A 21,358-nucleotide genomic window follows, 5' to 3' on the forward strand; every position below is an offset into this window, starting at 1 on the left:
CTACCAGCAGGATATGCTGGTAACGCATTGCCCGCCTCTGGAATTCACAGACCTGGATGGGTGTCAGTTTAGCAGCTGTGAAGACAAATGAAAAAACTTACATTAGGAACTGCATTGTGTGAAATGGCAGGTAAGGTGCATCTACAAATAGGAGACAGCAAACCCTTGTCCAATCCTAGCGCCACACATGTCTTGCAATGCAGACCTTTGTCCACATCATATACTTCCAGTAAGCCATGACTTACAACTAACACAGAGTTGCAAGAACACCCCTGGCCATGATTTGCATGCACACCTAGGCCATTGCACTCAAGTGCCACATACTTGTAGCACTACATGTGGAGCTACATGCTGCTAGGAAGTTCAACCTACAGTTTCATAAGCACATTAGTGAATAGGGAAGCAGAAGTCTGTGGGTAAGGATTTTGCAGCCCCATTCTAGGAGAATGTGGGTCTGACAGGCTGACTAAATCTGAGATTAGGTCCAGTGCGACTCTTGTTGATACAAGTGTTATCCACATGACTCAACCCAATTCACATTGCGGGGCCTACAGGAATGACCTAGAATCCCTAAATAAGACAATAGGATAAGCATTGGCAAACTCCAAAATGCCGAGAAAATGAAATCCCACTCATGGAACAAGACAAATGATGGGCCAGCACATCACACCTTGCTATTTGTTCAACACACAGGAGTCCATCACACATCACCAGCAAACACAACACATAACAGACATATCAACACTTACTGGAGTTGTTGAGGTCCTCGAATTAAGCCACCTCACCCACAGTGTAGGGTGCAGGTCCACCTCTAAGGCATGGAAGGAAGAAATGTGCTCAAAATCTGTGCACTGACCAACAATTCCAAAGACAAAAACTATGTGGAAGATGACATAAGTAAGTAAATCCACTCAGACATGATGATACTGTATCCGATATAGCATGGCTACATTTTACATACCATGGGTCTCCTGTGAAATTTACACACATATCTGCACACATGCAGTGGCCCTAACTATCATGTGGTGGCAAACATGCTCCTTCATTAGTGAGCAGACATAATAATGGAGTGTATTCGTCTCATCATGTGCATCCAAGAGAGACATCCAAAGCCTGTTTCCTTGAGGAGTGCATTACCAGTCAAACAGCCATTGTGGCCATGACAAATGTATGAGACATAGGTACAATGTACAGAGGGGCAGGGACATTTGTAAGCCCTCATGTTGTTGCAGTTTCTTCATTTGATGTGGCCCACCTATGATGAGTTGCACCAACCATAGATATATGAACTCATGTGCATACCTTTGGCCTGCCATCCCTAAACGAAAGGTGGAACACCAAACACCAAGTACCAGTGTAAGATGTTAGCTGAGGGCACCTTGCACTTTTTCCCTATGTTTCCAAATCCAGATCTGACATGTATCTAAAATGATGAAGGACCACAATAATCCCTAACATTCATAGAACTTCCGTGAACGCTTTCCTTACACACTGGGCCACATTGCTATCAACAATTGACGTGAAGCCTGCACTCTTTTTCTGCATCATGTAGTGTTTCTAAAGTCAGTCTAGCTATTGCATCAGCAAAGGTCGGTAATGTTTTGGAAAATCTATACCTCATTGGCAAATGTGACCTATATATACATGATTGGCTCCCAATTTGTGTTGCTGTCTGACACAAAGGCGGCACCAACTTACATTAAACAAAAGTATTCAGTAAGTTTGCAGAGCACTTGCTTCCTGACAGCTAGCAATTGTGGTCCTTCACATAGTCCATCAATGACCCTGTATGTTTCCAAAGCATTTCACACACTCAACAACATAGCCGGCAGATATTGTACAAATCATCTGATGTTACTACAGAGCTTTTAATTGTGCACATTTACATGATTTGTACTCACCAACAGGGCCACCAATCACAATTCCCAGGTGGTCCAGCAGATCTTGCTCCCTGGAGATGAGGTGAGCCCAGCGGTGCTTCAGCTGGTGGTCATTCCTCTGGCTCCGATTAACACATTGCAAGTGATGCAGGACCTTTCCCCACCGGATTCTACGTGCCTCGGTGTGATACCCCTGTATCACCCGCCCCCTGCCTCAATCATAAGTGGGAGGAAATGGCACACCAGCCATATGAACCCCCCAAGCTCCTCCTCACCCATCTTGCCAAGACGTGGCCTACCCAACATCTTAGCACCGAAAAAGGGGAATTGGGGATAAAGAAAAACAAAGGAGAAAAGGGGGAAAGTAGAATAAGAAAACAGTAAACTTAACAACTAAAAGAGCCGAACTATCCCCAAACTAACACTACCCACAACAGACTCCCACAAACAACAAAGACAATTCAATACTGGACAATAGTACACAATAAACACTCAGACAGTATACAACAACAATTTTAAATCACAAACTAACAAGTAATGGAGCACACAGGAGACAAAAGCACAATTTCACTGGACAAAACTCAGAACACAGCCACACAGTCTAGAAGAATCACAGACTACAAAGTGAAAGTACCCCCACTGTACATAATCTGTAAACAGGATATCCTATTACATCACTTCCTGCATAAAATGGCTGACGTTTTTATCGCTATGCGTCATAATTTTTGACGCATACAGTATGTGCGTCATTTTCTTCGACGCACAGGAGTAAAAATTAGGCTGCATCCATATATTTGGAAATAGTCTAACACTTAACCAATTTTAAGGGCATAATGTGTCGTTTTTCGGGCATAAGTATAATTGTTTTACGCTTGTGCATCATTTTTTGACGCACATGTATCCAAATTTCAGGGCAGTAACTGGGTTTGGGTAATTTTGCCATTTTAATGTAATGTTACATTTGTGACACAACTGAGATAGGCTGATTGCACCCACTTTGGTGTTGACAGTGTATAGTCACATGTGAGACATCATACTGCTGTGGACCATGATCCGCTACTTCCTTAACAGGATTCTCACGCTTGGCTGACGCACTAGATGGCCATATGTGTGGCCTACATATATGTATTGCACAAATTGGGCATTTTTGGCATCAGGAGAGGATAGCAAGGTGACGCACATAAGTACAATACCTCAATGCCTATGGCTCAATGTGTGTGCATTGGCTACTAATGTAGTTGGCGACCCTCTGTGTGTGCATCACAAGATGCATTATTGAAAATATGCTTGTATGAATGTGAAGTTAATGTGTCCAAACCTTAGATGCAAGTCAGTGTGGAAATGAGAGAGGACATGTGCTAGTCATACATGTAGCAACATCTGTTGTGTGCACTTCCGAGATTTTGGGTAACGTAGACAACACAAATGACAAAGCATGCCCCTTATAGATGGCAGACGCTTGTTCATGTCAATGGTCCAAAAGTTGCTCATCCCATGTCCTAGAAATTTGGAAACTGCTTCCTAGGCACTTGTTGGTGAACCCACTGTGAATCTGGCACAATTACAGACTAAGTGGGTACCATGTTATTGGCACAGACAGCCAAAGGTGACCCCCAACTGTTATATCACGCCACAGTTGTGGTCATATGTCTGAGCCACAACTCTCCAGTGGCAGTGGTGGACCAGCAGACGAGGCAGCACGTGGCCACATATTTCCAGTGCTCAATTGCACAGAGGTGTCTGGTTCATGTGTGTGGTCCAATGTTGATCCTGTATATTTTTAGGGGTCTATGTTGTCACAGTTACGTCCAGGTCTCGTCATGAGTCAGTGGCAGCTATTCCTGTATCTACTGAGTAACCTTCGGAGATCAATGTGAGTAAAGTCGATGAGGACATGAGAACCTACATGGGGATGGTCCCACCCTGTCACTGCAGACGTGTTATGAGACTGTCAACAGGGCAACCTTGGTGTGCTGAGTGAGATCATATCTCAGGAGTCATGTTCCGGCAGGTGTCATTACAACATTTGTACACAGGTTGGCCTGTAAAGTTCCCACTGCATCTGGGAACATCATAGCCTCTGAGTTGATTAATCTTGCAGCTATTCAACACGCACAGCCCATCAATATGTTGTGAGCAATGTGATTCAGCGTGTGAACTGTCAGGGTCCTAACATGTGTGGACTTTTCATGCACATTATCAGAGGCAGCTGGTTCTGCTGGAGGCACCATACCCAATCCCTGCATACGGCCATGGTACACTGTCACACTTTGTCGTTCATGCATACATGAGACCCAGACAAGGGATAGGCCATGATTTTGGTATTCAAAGACAATTTTACTAATATGGTACAATTAAAAAGCAGATGCTATACAATGTATTTGGGTATGCATTGAGGAAGCACATGACAAAATACCCCCTGAGGAATGTGAGGTTTGGTAACGCAAGTGTGGTATGTATGTAGCCAAAAGGAACCTTTAGGGTAACGCACAGACAGGTGCCAGTCAGGCTGACAGGATGCAGGGTCAATCAGGATCCAGCAATTTCACAAGGTACATACTCAGTGGTCTGACTAAGACTGGTCGGAGGAAGAACAAGACAGTTGACATGGGAAACTGTGTTTGTCCTGTGTTTTTGAAGGTGACACATAAACCCAAGGGCTGTGTTACACGGCTTAATTACTAGCAATGCATAACAGTGTACTTGACAAAATGGCAACTTCTAGGTTGTTCCAAGCATCTGCAGGGGCAGTGCATGTTCAACTGGGTGATGTGCATGGAGGTGATCACAGGTGTGTGCTGCATCAGTTTATCACAAGTCCTGTAGGTGAGATTAGATTTCAAATGGCCAACAGTACCTTTCACACAGGAAGCAATCTACAGGTGATAACAGGGCTTAGAAACTACAATCCAGAGTATTAATTGACCTGACGTCCATGCAGTCAGATGTACTATGACAATGGCATACCATAGGAAAGGGTGTAGCACACTGGATTACTATTGTTAGTCTGTGTGTGTAGAGGAGGGAATATCGCGGTACACATATTATCATTCCAGGGACCTCTTCAGACAGGTGGGTTGAGACCAGGAGCATGGGTGTGTCAGGAGTTAGGAAATGGGCTGACATGTACATGGAATGTCATGTGCGCAATGCTTGTCATAGGTATGGCACTTGTGCTGTCTATGTTCTGTTTCTAGGGAACTCTAGTCACAGATAGTCTTTGCAAAGATAGGTGCTGTACGACTTACTGCTGTCAAGGGTCTGGACATTCATTCCTGTTACCAATGCAATAGGCATTTTTTTCCCTTATAGACTGATGGTGTCTTAGTTGTGTGCCATATGCTGCGATGAACCATGTTTCCAACATGTATGTGTGAAATAGGTATGGTCCTCTGCTATTGCCCTTCAAAGGTGAAATGTACAGGATATATGTAATTTACAGTGTCACTGTTGTATAATACGCTTCACAATTGCTCAGGAAATTTCTGTGTCATGATCGGTATATCAGCAATGCTCCATGAGGCTACATTCTTACTCTGATAGTTAGATATAAAGGTGAGCACAAATGATTAGCCATACTGTGATATGGTGATTATTATCGGTGTTCATTTACATTAGTTAATACAGTGGTGATGGTGAGTTGTTTTAAAAGAAATTGTTCACAATATGTTGGCGCCTACGCAATCCAGCAGCTGTGTTTTGTTGTTCCCCCTCATGTTGTAGGCCAGCATCCTCCTCTTCCTCCTCTTCAGGCATTTGTGGCTCTGGTTCTAAGAGGAGAATGTTCCTTCGTATGCAAATGTTGTGCAGGATGGCACATGCTAGAATGATCTTACAGACCATTTCTGGGGAATATAAGAGGCTGCCACCAGTGATGTCGAGGCACCTGAATCTCAACTTGAGGATGCCGAAGGTCCTCTCGACTATGCTGCGTGTCCTCCTATGTGCCTCATTGTAGGCATGCTCTGCTGCAGTGCTTGAGTTGCCAAATGGTTTCATAATCCATTGCTGGATCCCATACCCCTGATCAGCTGAAAAAGAAAATGAATGGGATCATGTTGATGTAGCTTGCCCCATTAATATCACCTTGCATGGCAGTAGTTGTCTTGTGTTGTCTGTGACTCTTTTGTGTTATTGTGTTGTTTCCTAGGCTTGTAGGATGTGCCATCTGCATTGTGTTGTTTCCTTGGGTGAACGAGTGTTTGCCTGATGACTGGTTGTCAGCAGTATGTTTTGGGATTTGCAGTACAGTGTGCACTCCCTAGCATTGTGACTTGTGATACAGGTGTCCCCGTGTCTTCACTGGGGGTGAGATGATAGTTCCATACACAGATTCATTTTGACAGTGGTGGTAACACGTTAGCATCTATGTACCCTGGACATCGCATACCTTTAGACTTAGACAATGGATTAATTTAAACATCAGTGAGACGCTTACATTTTGAAAGGTGACAATTAGCCAAACCTCTCCATACGTTGTGATCATTGACGTCTCAACATTTGACTGTACACTAATTTCAGATGTGTGACAGGTTCACTGCAGACCTATCAAACATGGCTAGTGATGTCACGACCTCTGTGTGTTCCTGTCCACATGTTGCTGTCGTGGGGTATGTGTTGTGTGTCCTAGAGGGTTGCTGTGCAGTGTGTATATAAGTAGGTTTTTGCACTTATCAACAAGTAGTCTATTGCCATATCGTCCATCCTGGAAGTGTTGATTGATGGTACAGTGACGGAAGATGAATGAGTCATGTGCACACCCAGGATACTTTGCCACGATGTTGGTGATCAATCCTTGGTGATCGACAATGGCCTGCACATTTATGGAGTGTGTGTGCTTCCTGTTGCGGTAGAGGTGTTCAGTTGCAGTCGATGGCACCAAGGACGTGTGCGAATCCATTAATGAGGTAAAACCCCTGTTTTGTCTCCTGCTGCTTCTGCTGTGTGTTTGGGAAGCAGATGTGGCGGGGTGTGAGTCCAATGATGGCATCCAGTACTTTGGGCAAGAAGGCAGAAAATAATGGCTGTGATATTCCGGCAACCAGGGCGCCAGTGCTTTGAAAGGAGCCACTTGCCAACATGTGAAGTACAGCTAGCAGCTTGGTTTCTGTTGGGATGGTGCGGGGTGTCAGCAAGGTGGGTGCCAACTGTGGCTCTATGTTGCGCAGCAGCTGCTGAATGGCTTTCCAATTCAACCTGTACCTCTGGATGATGTCGTGTTCCCTGAGGCCATGAAGGATTGTTCTGGTGCGGAATATCCTCTTCTGCCTTCTGCGCTGCCTTTGGGGTCCCTGCTGGTGTTGTGGTAGCTGCTGTTGTTGTTGCTGGGCTCTGCGTCTGCATGCACGCTTGATGAGTAGCACCTCCATGTCTCCCTTTTGCTGCTCTGCTGTTGCTTCTGTGTGTTCTGATTAAATATGTGTGTTTGCCCCATTTTAACGCCTGCCCTGACCCAGGCGTTAATTTTTGATGCAAATCGGGCTGTGCATCATTTTCCGACTCCACCTCACGGCTGTGCTGCATTTTTGCCCGGAAGCATAAATACGACGCACAGGTGTTTAAGTCATTTTTTGGACAGGAACGCCTACCTTGCATATGATTAACGCAAGGCGGTTTCCCGCATCCAGAAAATGACGCACACGGCGGGATTTCGGCATCCGCAGGCGTCAAAGTTTAAATATGGGGCAAGTTTTGAGCCGAATGTGCATCAAAATGTTTGACGCACATTCGGGGCAGACGGAGTATAAATATGCCCCACAGTTTTTGAAATATTGGCAATTATCTGTTTTAAAGTTGACAGTGCAATTTTCAGAAACAGATCCTGTGGGAAGAAAATTTAGTATGATTTAGAGGTAAGTACTTGACTTACAGTTCCAGTCTCCGGGTGTTAGGAAGCCCACAGGTTGGGGTTCAGGTTAACCCCAAACACCCACCACCAGCAACATGGGGCCGGCCGGTTACAGAGGTCAAAGTTGAGGCAAATTTAACATGGGCTCCTATGGAGACTGGGGGCACTTGGAATCAGGCCTGCCTGCAGGTTAGTACCCACAAATTTGGAGGGCAGACCTAGGAGGTATAGAGGAGCACTGAGGGGGCACAAGTAGGCACCAAACACACACCCTCAGCGGGCACAGGGGTGGCCCTGTGCAGGGTGCAAACAAGGCATTAGGGGCCAGATGTAGCAAAGGTTTTTACCCATTCTGTGTCTATGGGAAAAAGTGTTCGTACATATGGCCCCAGGTTTCCAATGCTAGGGGATCCCTCAGAGGCTGTAGCCGAGGTCCAGGGGGGTCGACTTGGAAAAACCACAGGCTGGACAGGGAGGAAGGCCGGCTGCTGAAAGTAGTTGCACCGGAGGTCAGGTTCTCCAAGGCCTGCGGATACAGTGGTCTTTTCGGCGTCGGATATCTTTGGAGCTTTCCCGGTCAAGGGGGTCCTCAGGAGTCCCTCAGCAGGCGTCGTCGTGGAGGGGTGGAGAGGTCAACCCAGGGTGGGCACTTGCTCACAATCACCCAGGGACTCTCTCTAGCTAGTTGGGCCACCTGGTCACCGTCTCAAGGCGTCAGGTGCAGGGTGGTCACGACTCACGGATCCGGCGAGGCTCTGGAGTCCCTTGGTGTAGTTCATTTGTGGACAGGGTTGCTGTCCTTGGGAGCTCTTGGTCCTTTGTGATGCGGGCACTCCTCTGGAGCTTGGCAGAGATCGCTGGTCCACCTAGATGCATCCCCTTCTGTTGCAGGTACTTTGAAGCAGGAGACAGGCTGGTAGGGCTGGGGCCGAGTCAATTTGCGTCTTCCTTCTTCCCTGCTGGGGGTTCACCTAAGTAGTCCTTCATCTTTCTTGTCAGGTCGCCAGGAATCTGGTGAGCTAGTTTCAGGGAGGCCCTTAAATCTTGGATTTAGGGGCGTTACGGGGTCGGAGGGCAGTAGCTACTGTCCCTAAAGATGGCTATACCCTTCTTGTGTCCACTCCCTTTGGGAGGAGGACACATGTCTAACCCTATTGGTCCCTGTCCTCCAAACCAAGATAGAGGATTCTGCAGGGAGGGGGTCACCTCAGCTCTGGACACCTTAGTGGTGGTCCTACCTGGGGTGTCCACTCCTCCCTATTTTCCCTAATTTTCCTGCCGGACTTGCTGCCAAAAGGGGGTTTGTCTGGAGGGTGGGCAACTCCACTAGATGGAGTGCCCTGGGGCACTGTAACTCAAGGCTTAAGCCTTTGACTCTCACTGCCAAGTGTTACAGTTCCTGCAGGGGGGAGGTGTAAAGCACCTCCACCCAGGACAGGCTATGTTTCTGGGTTCACCCCATGTGGTCAGAAACTTGTCTGAAAGTGGCAGACTGGTTAGTCCTACACAAGGAGTTTGGCTAACATACAGGGGGTAGATCTAAGATGCCCTCTGGGTGCATTTTTCAATTAATCCCACACTGGCATCAGTGTGGGTTTATTGTGCTGAGAAGTTTGATACCAAACTTCCCAGTATTCAGTGAAGCCATTCTGGAGCTGCGGAGTTCGGAATGACAAACTCCCATCCCATATACTCAATATGGCTACACTGCACTTGCAATGTCTAAGAATGGACTTAGACACTGTAGGGGCATATTGCTCATGCAGCTATGCCCTAATGTGAGGTATAGTGCACCCTCCCTTAGGACTGTAAGGCCTGCTAGAGGGGTTACTTACCTATGCCACCGGCAGTGTTTTGTGGGCATGGCACCCTGAGAGGCATGCCATATCAACTTTGCCTTTTTTCTCTCCACAAGCACAAACAAGCTGCAAAGGCAGTGTGCATGTGCTTGGTGAGGGGTCCCCAGGGTGCCATAATACATGCTGCAGCCCTGTAGACCTTCCCTGGCCACAGGACACTTGGTACCATGGGAACATTTTACAAGGGACTTAACTGTGTGCCGTGGGTGTGCCATTTGTAAAAACAAAGGTACAGATTTTGGGAAAGAACAATGGTGCTGGGGCCTGGTTAGCAGGATCCCAGCACACTTTCATTCAAAGTTGGATCAATATCAGGCAAAAAGTGGGGGGTAACCATGCCAACATTGGCACTTTCCTACACTACAACAGCAATATACTCATGCGGATGTCACAACTTGAACCAGAGAAGGACTGGTTTGTGGCAAGTACTACATGAAGATATTTTGCCAGAATCCTAGATTAGGAAGGGACAACGGTTTGATCTGATAGTAATCTGTTGAAGTGTTGCTTCTGTGTGGGAAATGCAGTGTATCCTAACTGACCATGGTTATGAGTGCTGCTGATGAACCCAAAAGCACCAGGGGAATTCCACTTCATTGAGGCCCAAGGAGGAACACAGAGGCCAGTGGAGCGGTCTTTTGGACTCCTAAAGGCTAGGTTTAGGTGCCTGGACAATAGCGGTGGAGTGTTCCTCTACTCACCCGATGAGGTGTGCCAAATCACGGTTGCCTGCTGCATTCCCAATAACATCGCCCTGAGGAGAGACATACTTATAATTGCAGAAGAGGGTGACCATGATGATTCCCCAGGTGAGGATGTTGAAATGCCCTATGAAGTTGATAGTGTGGAAGAAGACGGAGTTGACTTAGTCAAGATGTGATTGCCCACAACTTCACCTGAGTGTAAGTTTACCTTTAGAAGGTTTATGCACCACTGTCAGTACAGCTTGGTACAGCTTATCTGTCTGCTATGGTACATTTTTAGGACTGGTCAGTGCAGGAAGGGTCAAGGCAAACATGCTAGTGGATCAGTGTTTCTCCACATTGGGTTAAGTGGTCATTGAAATAATTGAAAGGTGCTTATGCGAAGTATGTGTGTAGTCATGACTTGTCAATCGAGTTACATAGTCTATGTGTTAAAATTGATTTTCCATTGTTATTTTGTTTTAGTGTCATCTTCATATGGACATTTCAATGTTGTGACATTTGCAGTGATATGTTACTGTTTGGAAGTAAAAAAAATGAACATTAGTTGATCATGAGAGAGACATCCAATTGGGATGGACAAACCTTTTCCACAGACAACTTGCACTCTGATGGTATGGAAGTTCAGAAGATTGTATCTGACCTGTTTTCTGTGTGATGCTGCCATCAAGGTAATATGTATCACTTGAGTTGCTCAAACCACTTGTGTATATGTAGCCCTAGCATACTGTTCTCCCTTCACATTGACTACATCTTTAATTTGTGGACAGTGGAGTTAGCTGATGATGTGTTTCATCATTGGTGATATGACTTTTAACACACTACTGAATGGTGAATGTGTCATTGCACCAGATATTGCCACAGTGCCCTGTACTGGTCATGTGGCCTCAAATGTTGGCACTGCCATGATGTGGGCTACTGGTGTTATTGATCTACGATTCTTGTTGTGAGGGCAGGGTGTAAGGTTCCAACTGAGGAAATGTATCAGTGATAGTTTGCCTATTTAATCTGTTCCCATTGAATTATCCCTTTCCTCCATGGTATCAAGGTATTGGAGCCTATAGACCTGTTGGCAGAGACAATGAGGTTAGGACTGTTTTTTGCTACCCAGACTCCATTTCTACAAGGACATGTTCCCCAACTTTGTATGTTCCACATACATTCTCAGCAGAGTTTTTTACCTTTGAATACATTATTTTGACACATTCCCTCTCTGTAAACACAACTTTTTACTACAAAATGATTGTACATAGTGTTCCCAACATGATGTTGGTAAATGGACATGACAATGGAAAGGCCACAAATAATCCAACAAGAGTCTTGAACTTGGTGCCCATTACATTTATCCTGTAGAAGCACAAATAAGTGTGAAGCAAATCAAATAATTCGTTTTCAGCAAAAAACAGTCCGTCATGGTGGATGGAAGCATGGCAGTAGAGAAGAACATTTTGGAGTCCAATGTCCAAAACACTACAGTCCTCATAAAAGGTAAATGTATCCTAGGAATAGTCCACAGGGTGAATGGTAGACACACAGGGGGAGATTAGGTGGTAGTGGATATAGTTTTCACTAATAGCTACATCTATGTTGCTAAGGTTTTTGCAGCATTCTATTGGCCTACCTTAAAGGCAGGACTCCATTAGTGATCAGGAAGACATACATATGCCTGACTTAACAGTCTGCATTCCACCAGGGATTCCAGTCATGCTTTCATGATGGAGGATTTGTAAGACCTTCTCCTCCCAGGGAAAGAGTTGTGGTGGGGGGAGAAGAGAACCACCACCAGTCCCCTAGTTCTCCAGGTGACACTGTGAGGCCAGTGAGAAAACCTTCCCCGCAGGTTATTCCACCTCTTCCTAATCTCTCCTTCTTTGTACGCAAGGGTGTTAGCGACTGCATTCACCCTGTCAACTATTCTGGACCACATTTGCCTTTTCAGGAAAATTGTAGTATTTTATACTTGTGCTCCAAACAATTGTGGTTCTACTCTAATGATTTCATCCACCATAACAGACTATTTTTCATCTGTGAAATGGGAATTTCTTCTCCCTGCCATTGTGAAATTATTCTTCACAAAACTAGTGCTAAAAAAAAAAACGAAGGGTGCTGTAAAAAAAAAATTACAAAAAAAAACACAGAGGGAGATGTAAACAGAATCAAAAAACCTGTCTCCTATGTTATGGATTTGGCTGCCTGTCTGGTCTTCTGCAGTGGAATGACATGGTCTGAAATGGAGTGTTTTTCATAGTGTGTTTTGCAGGTGTTCACAATTGTCCAATTTGCAACAGGTGTGGGCTACTAGCATTCGACCAATGGCCACAGCCATCATACTATATTGGACGGGTCCTGCAACGGACTCCAGCTGTCATTTGCAGACCGCTGACAAACTGCCAGCATGACTAAGGAATCTAAATAGGCTTGATGGGATACTGCAGTTGAGACGGCAATGGAGTGCTAATCGTCGGTATTTGAGTCTGCCGTGTTGGCTGCGGGATGCAGCTGACACGATGGAGTACACTCCATCGTGGCGGTCTTTGGCTTAGCTGCAATAATCTAAATACGGCAAGTGGGAGACCACCGAGGTGACAGCCTTTTCAGGCCCACCTCCGACACAGCTTAGCGGTAAGAACGCCAACATCTAACTCAGTCACTATATGTGTCTACACAAAACTGGTCGGTCTGCTAAAGACGGATCTTGACCTACAAACATGCACTTGTTCAGTTGCCCTAATAAAAATATTGACATAGTATGCATAGTTATTTAAACAATTACTAAACCATAGTTTGATGTCCTAATCAAACATGTTAACTAAAAAATAATCAACTTAGCATGGATTCGTTGATTACACCTTTTCATCAAACTTTCTGTTATTTATAAGTCTGTTAAAGAATGAATTCGCAAATAGGTTCATCAAATACCCAAGGATATCAAACATAATAGATTTGTAATTATTTTTATTTTCATATAAATGAACATTCAAAAAATAGTGAAATAAAAACACTAAATACAGCATTGCACTTAGCGATTATCTTCTGTTGTTTAAATACTCTACTACTTCATTGCAGTCTGGAAATATACAGATGGAATGACAAGAACAGTAGGGTAACAAAACAAATACATATGGCATGCTACATTAGTATTTAATAGGTTAAATAAAAAAGAGGATTCCTGCTGCTTTACATACAACAGACCATAGTTTACAAATATACAAAGAACCCCTCAGTAATGCCAAAAATATGCTTGCTTTCTATACATTGCATTTTATCTTTCATTTAAATGACAGAAAATCAGGTACTTTTCTTTCACACAAAATAACACCTGGCTGTGCCAGATCTCTGTTTCTGGGTCTGGTCTTCATCGGGCTTTTCCTGCTGACAATATGTCAAAAGAAAATTGTTTTTAAGCAGTTAAAGCAGACTCAAAAGAAATTTCCTCCTTTGTAAACTAAACAAAATAATAGTCTCCAATATTAGGAACTGTGTCTAGTAGAAAGTTAGTTTCAAGCCTTGATAGTTTTTGTAAAGCAACGTCTGGCTACACTCTTTTGAGATCAGTACCTCATTTTTTTCCTTTTATGATACTTTATTAAAACAATTGCTTGCAGTATTTAAAATGCTAAAACATGGCACAGAAAAATCTGATTTTCTCAGGTTTGTCTGGTTGATCAGGCTGAATTGTTTTAATGTTTAGGGATTATGCTATTGTTTGGAGTCTGGGTTATTATGGAAATTTAATAAGATTATTTGAATTGCAGAACTAAAAGCAACTATCAAGATCTCTATCAAGTTTTCAAACAGGCTTCAGAATGAAATAATTTGCATATTGAATCCACATGCTCTGTTGAAAATAGTTCAGTGAATCCACTGTTTTATTTACCACAAGATCGCAGTCAAGAAACATTTGTAGTGTCATTGCACACTGTGCTGTGCAATATTTGCAACCCTGTTAATTAATTGGTTTACGAATGGAAGCACAAACATTTAGTGGGATTTCATATTTAATGTAAATGTTGTGACCTAGTCAGTACATCAATGAATAAATAGCAGAGCAAATACATAGAGAATATGATACCTACTCCAAGTTAAGATTCCTGTTATAGCACTTGACATTCCCAATCAGGTGGCTCTCAGTACAGTGAACATTTAGCTTGTGGGGTCCATTAAAGTGCAATGTATGAAACCCTGTACATTTACCAACAAAGGACCATACATACCCAGTCTTAACCAACTGGTGTGCTGTTTTCTTTATGGTCCCTGTGATAGGCATTCACTCACGAATTCTATATACTATGTCTGTTTTCATAAGAATGGGCAATTTGTATAAAGATGTTTAGGATCAATAATCAATACAGTTCCAAAAATCTTTTTGCAGTAAATAAAATACTGACCATGTTAAGGTTATCTCTGTTTTCTATCATTGATGACGTTAGACTGAATCTTTTCTATCAGTGATGAGATTAGATTGAATCTTATCCACACACACTTATTCACACATGTAAACAAGGATCTGATCAATCAAACTCATAGAATTCATCTGGTACACTTGTTTCTTAATGATGTGCACAAGTGGCAAACCTGGAATACAGCTGAATGGCACAAGCTCCGGTATATCTTTAAAACTGCAATGTTGCACACTAATAGGGCATAAGGACAGTACATTTGACCTTAACTTGTGTTGAAGTGGCTTGATAAGGACATTTGTTAACATTTATGCATCAATAATCGAGAAACGTTCACAGAATGAAAACATTGCAAGATTGTTGATATTGCACCCTTGTTGACTTCAGAATAACTATTTCTTGGCACAGCCGATTCCTTTGTCCTCAGTGATGTTCTTTTCATTCACAGATTTACATTCCAAGTTTTGCTTTCTAATAAAAAAGACAAAAACAGAATCAGTGCAAATTAGACACTTTGTTCAACTTTAAAGCATCGATCTAAACAGAATTGGATTTTTTTTTTCACAAACAAGAATGGTGAGTTAGCATTGGAAGACTAAACACTGTACTTTAATGCTCTTGGATTTTTGTTAATTCATTCTGTGCACTGCTGGCCCCATTATAATTTTTAGATTGGTTAGTGGTTGAAGTTGAAATAAAGAAGCAAGAATATTATATCAAACCTCAACTGTTGACAACCACCTCTAGACAATGTGGCATGCTTTTGCTGTATAGGACTCAATTCAAGTCGAGGGAATCAATGCTGCTATATACTCACATTGGCCAACCCTGAAGAGAAGGCCACCTGGCCTGATTACTTTGGGACTTACACATCCCAACAATAACCAGCCAGTCATCACACCTACATCAACCTGATCTCCATACTCGGATAATACAATGTAAAACCCTGAAAGTAGATATATAGATTCTTTATCGTCTAAGTTTTGTCAAAATCTTTACCTCTTCTCCATCCAAGTCTGTCTAACAACAAAAAAGCAATCTAACGTACATATGTAAAGCATTTACCTTTAATTTATTACATTTTTCCAAGTAGTCATTTGTCTTTCCTGCTTGTCTACGGGCACTGAGGCCCATGATACGGGAATGTACCTCCTGTGCCTATGCATCCTTTGAGAAGAGGAGTCACTAAGGGCCTGATTACGAGTCTGGTGGTGTGCACAGGGGAGGGGGCAATAGTTTAATTTTTTATGACACTATTGATGTATTCTGCAGGAGTAGTGGCAAACTATACATGCTACTCCTGTAGAGTACATAGGGGCCCATTATAAATAATGGAAGCCCCTTTTTAACGCCTGCTCTAAGCAGGCGTTAAAAGTACATACAAAATGACGCAGGGAAATTTGTTAGATTTCCTTGTGCTATTTTGTTGGGCCCCCGAACAGGGGAACGCCCCCTTTGCATATATTATGCCTGGTGCAGGCAGAATGCAGCACAAAGGGTTACAATGTGGCGCAATGCATGCATTGCACCACTTCGTAAATGTGGTGCAAGGATTTTGGCCTTGTTGGGCCACATTAGCATTAAAAAAAATTATGCTAATGTGGTGCAAGGTGGCGCTAGGGAATTATAAATATGCCCTGGAATATCTGAATAATTCCTATGTGAACAAGTCACTTTGCAATTTGAAATTGTGATGTGGCTTGTTCACACAGAAATTATTCAAATATTTAGGCCCAGATTTATGAAAAGTGGCGCCCATTTCCGATGGGGGCCCGAGGGGATCCAGGAACGTGGTATACCCCTGGACATTTCCGGCGACTGGTGCTACCTATGGACACGACAAGGTGTCATTGGTGGCTTGAGCTGGGGGCGGGGCTAGAGTAGGTATTAGGGGTTATAGTTTTGTGGGATGACCTCTTTGGCCATTGTCACAACCAGGGGCAGGACACCGAGTGAGTTTTTCTCCAGTCAGTTTAGGCCAAGGGAGAGTTTAATTCCAGTAGGCGGAACAGTATTTTCTTTTTTGGGCTTGTAATTTAGGGCCTGATTTACAGTTTGGCGCACAGGTGATTTCCATAGGATGAAAAAAGATATCAGCTGTAGGGTTATTGAAGGCGATAGAGATGGATCTTTCTTGTGTTCAGGAGGACTGGGCAGGTACACATATTTTGTGGACAGGATTGGTTCAGAGGAGAGTATAGAAAGGTGAAATAAAACCTAGTCCCATTGGAAGGCAGTGATGAAAGGTGAACAGAGAGATGAGGGTTTTTTGTTGTTCTTTGGGCATGAAACATGAAGAGATTGTGAAAGAAGATGCTGCTTTGTTTCACCAGGATGGTGTACATTTACCCCTTTTAGGGATGGGATATTATTTGATGGAACTAGGCGTGCTGGTGGCTCAATTGTTAGGCAAACAGTTATGGAATTAAGGATTAGTGTTAGTTCTTTTCTGGATAGACTTTTTGGGGTGGGGCAGGAAAACTGCCCGGGTTTTCCTGGGTGGTGGTGTCAGGACGCTTTTTGATGATGGGGGCTCTCAGGTTTAGTGACCACAGCACACAAAGTGGGGGATATGGTAATAGAGCAAGGGGATTGATTGGGCAAAAGGGACAGGGAAGAGAATGGTGACATCTTAGACTGCATGACTATGACAGCTTTGAGGTGTGAGGGGTTTTGGGGACATTTGAGCGGAAAAGAAGAGTTTACTAAGGTTGGGTGGGGTTAGGAGGTTATTTTTAGTGAGGTTTTATTAGTTTGTAAGTGTTGGAAAATGGGTTATCGGTAAGGGCAGGTAAATACCTACACTTAGCAATAGGCCACTAACCTCCGCTTAGGTCCAGTTAGGTCTCAGTAAATTAAACCCAGCTCAACCCTTGGTAGCTTGGCAACGAGCTACAAGGCTTAACTTAGGAGACAGAGTGTAAAGCATTCAAATACCACAAAACAGTAACTAAATAAAACACAGGAAACAGTTTAAAAATCCAAAACCAATTTATGAAAATAGATTATATTTTAATCTTTAAAATGACACAAAAATGAATAAAATCGGATAAGGGGAACTGGAGATATGAATTTTTAAAGAATTATTGTTTTCTAGCGCCTGGAAACAAAAAGCGCCAATCTGGTCATCTGGTCGCACCCCGACCGGGGCAAAGTCAAAGTTTAAGGCCGACCGCGATGGAGCCCGGCTCGGCTACAGCCCGCGGGAGGCCTCGGTCAAAAGTTTACCTTCACACTTAGTCGCTTTTCTGAAGATTTTCTTCAGTGGGACGAACCTGCCAGTCCAATCCGACCTCCTGGAACTCTTCTCCGGATACGCGTTGTGGGAGCCCTCGGTGGAGATTTTTACCTTCGGACTTAGTTGTTTTTTTGAGGTGAAAATCCTTCGACCAGGGTAAACCTGGATCTTGATCCGACGTCCTTGGAGCCCTCCTCGGAAACGCTGGCTCTGAGGTCCCGGTCAACTTTCTACGTTCGGACTTAGGCCCTCATTCTGACCTTGGCGGGCGGCGGAGGCCGCCCGCCAAAGTCCTGCCGTCAGGTTACCGTTCCGCGGTCGAAAGACCGCGGCGGTAATTCTGACTTTCCCGCTGGGCTGGCGGGCGGTCGCCTTCAGACCGCCAGCCAGCCCAGCGGGAAAGAGGCTTCCACGATGAAGCCGGCTCGGAATCGAGCCGGCGGAGTGGAAGCTGTGCGACGGGTGCAGTTGCACCCGTCGCGTATTTCACTGTCTGCGCAGCAGACAGTGAAATACATGTAGGGGCCCTCTTACGGGGGCCCCTGCAATGCCCATGCCAGTGGCATGGGCACTGCAGGGGCCCCCAGGGGCCCCGCGACCCCCCCTACCGCCATCCGGATCCCGGCGGTCCGACCGCCGGGATCTGGATGGCGGTAGGGGGGGTCGGAATCCCCGCGGCGGTGCAGCAAGCTGCGCCGCCGCGGAGGATTCAATGGGGCGGCGGTACACTGGCGGGACCCCGCCAGTGGTGCCGGTCCGACCGCGGCTTTACCGCCGCGGTCGGAATCCCCATTGGAGCACCGCCGGCCTGTCGGCGGTGCTCCCGCGGTCCTCCGCCCTGGCGGTCAAAGACCGCCAGGGTCAGAATGACCACCATAGTCTCTTTTTTGGAGATTTTCTCCACCAGGACGAACCTGCAAATCAGGCCGGGTCGTGGTTGAGGCAAGCTGGCTACAGTTGCCGCGGCGGGTCGGTCCCTCTATGGAGCTTTTTTTCAAAACTTCTCCAAACTTCTGGATCTTCTCTCAGATGTCCCTTTAAGGTTCTTTTGGGGTCCACAGCTCACCCCAAGGTTCCAGAAGCTCTGAGATGATCCTTGGGGGTGTGGACTACAACTCCCAGAATGCACCTGGCACAAACTCCTTTTTGGCCACTGGACAGTCGTCTGCTGGTTGAGTTCTTCAGGAGTTGGTGCAGGGGACTCTGGTTAGCAATTTTTCACCTGTAGCAAACAGGGAGTCCCTCCTTGAACCAGTTGAAGCCAGGCAAAGTCCTTCTTGTGGTGAAGCCCAAGTGTGCAGCTGGTGCAGTCCTTCAGAGTGCAGGTTCCAGGTGCAGGCCAGGGGTCCAGCAGGGCAGTCCTTCTTCTCCTTTGATTCTTCCTTGTTGGAATCTGATGGGGAACTGAGGTGTGGGTGCAGGTCGGTCAGTTTTATCCTTGCTCCTGGGTGAAAAACAGGGGGGTCCTGGTTCTCCAGTCAGGTGCAGGGTCCTTTCCCCTGTGATGACCACTTCCTGGGAAGTGTGGCAAAAATCAATCCCAGGAGGCAACATTCCTCAAAAATCCATCATGGCGGAAAGTGATTTTTGGAGGTTACATCTGACAGAGCCCACCCACTGGTGTGGCTAAAAATCATAAACACACCCCTCTCCTGCCCTCTCCGAATCTGGGGTTGCAGGATGTGGGGGTGTTGCTGGGCTGCTCCAAATGTCCTTCTCTGCCTTTGAAGACCAGTTTGTCAGCCCTCCCCCTTCCTGCCTCACCATCTGCTGAGGGGAGTTCTCCTCCCACAGGCACATCTCTTTGTGTGAAGCCAGGCCACTTCACACCTCATCAAGGCAGCCAGGCCAGGCTGCTAGAGGCTGGCCAATCAGAGCGCAGCAGCAAAAACACTGCAGGAATGCAGTTGGCAACTTTTTAGGTAAAGTTTAAAACTCTTTACCTGAACAAGTTATATTAAATCCAACAACTGGAAGTTGTGGGACTTATTATAACAATTAATTTGATACCAAACACTTGGTATCTGTCATTTAAGGGGACTTTTAAAATTAAAATAAAGTCTCCCCATTCTAGCCTATGGAGGCCATTCACTACAATGAGGGAAAACCGAATTTGGCTGTTTTATCTCACCAGGGCTTATACAACTATGCATGGCACCCAGCCCTAGGGGCACATAGGGCACACCTTGGGGGCGACTTATATGTAAAAATAAGGTAGTTTAAGACTTTGGAACTACGTTTAATCCCAAAGTCGAATTTGCATATAACTTTAATTTAAAAGAAGCCAGCAAGGCAGGCCTGCCTTTAAAAGGACACTGGGCACCTCAGCAGTGCACCCAGGGGTACACTACCTATGCTGGGATTCCTAAACCTACATGCCCTACCATATACTAGTGACTTATAGGTAGGTTGACTTAGACAATTATAATTAGCCTAATTTGCATACTGATTTTACACAGCGCACAGACCCTGGGACTGGTTAGCAGTACCCAGGGCACAATCAGAGTCAGGAAAACACCAGCCAAAAGTGGAAAATGGGGGCAAACAGTTAGGGGGGCCTCTGCAATCAGCTCTGTTTTCTCACACAAGCCCACCCCAGCCCACGAGCCCAGGAGACTCAGCCCAACCCTGGGAGAGTCTTCCTGGCTTGTCAGGCGAGGAAGACAGTGAAGAGAACAGACTGTCCCTTTGCAGGGCCTACTCTGCCTTACATCCTCCTGCCATGGTCATTCCCTCTGGGTAGTGAATCCATCCCAACAGTGAAAGGACCCATCTCAAACTGAAACTTCCCTCTAGGGGGGGTCTTCCTCCTCTCCCTCTGCCAACTTGGGTAGTGAGGTTCCCACCTCTCCTACCCCTAACTTCACGAGGGCAACACCTAGCTTACCCAAAGAGGTCATCCAACACTTGAGCAACCCCACCATGACCAACAGGGTCAGGGGACCTACTTTGCTTTTGGCCCTGGGGTCTGCCTCCCAGGCCAAGTACAGTGCTGCCAGGAAGGCTAGCACCCAGCAGAGGCTACTGACAGCAGTCAGTACCCAGAACCACACCCTAAGCTCTCCACTGACAGGGGGCTGAGATGCTTTAGGGGCAACTGTGGGGTCCTGGAACCCCTCTTGCTGTCTAGAGTGGGGGGCTACCACCTCCTGTGGCAGACACCCTCCTTCCACTCTCCCTTCTGTCAGTGTAGGGGCAACACCCTGCATCTGGACAGCTGCCTGACTACTCAGGACTTCCTTGGGGTCAGGTGAGGCCTCACCAGTGCCAACTCTGGGCTTCCCCCCTACTGGGGCAGAAGGCCTTTGGCTCCCTGGAACTTTCTTTAAGAGTGGCCCACCCTTCCTTTTCTTCTTTCCTTTTCTCTGGGACCCCTGTCTCCTAACCGTAGGGACTGCCTCCCCAGGACTTTGGGTTGGGGGGGCGCCC

The 21,358-nt window shown here is 45.5% G+C and overlaps 1 protein-coding gene across 1 annotated transcript in view; it reads right to left on the reverse strand.

Annotated features, from left to right (window-relative positions):
• Positions 1–13,228: 13,228 nt before the first annotated feature.
• FMN2 (formin 2) overlaps positions 13,229–21,358 on the reverse strand; it is a 621,781-nt gene continuing 613,651 nt past the window's right edge. Inside the window, exon 18 of the mRNA XM_069234681.1 lies at positions 13,229–15,162. Within this exon, the coding sequence (XP_069090782.1) occupies positions 15,142–15,162 (21 nt within the window). The 3' untranslated portion in view covers positions 13,229–15,141. The remainder of the gene's footprint in view (positions 15,163–21,358) is intronic.

The sequence above is a fragment of the Pleurodeles waltl genome, chromosome 5, assembly GCF_031143425.1.
Source record: "Pleurodeles waltl isolate 20211129_DDA chromosome 5, aPleWal1.hap1.20221129, whole genome shotgun sequence".
In the NCBI taxonomy this organism is placed as follows: Eukaryota; Metazoa; Chordata; class Amphibia; order Caudata; family Salamandridae; genus Pleurodeles; species Pleurodeles waltl.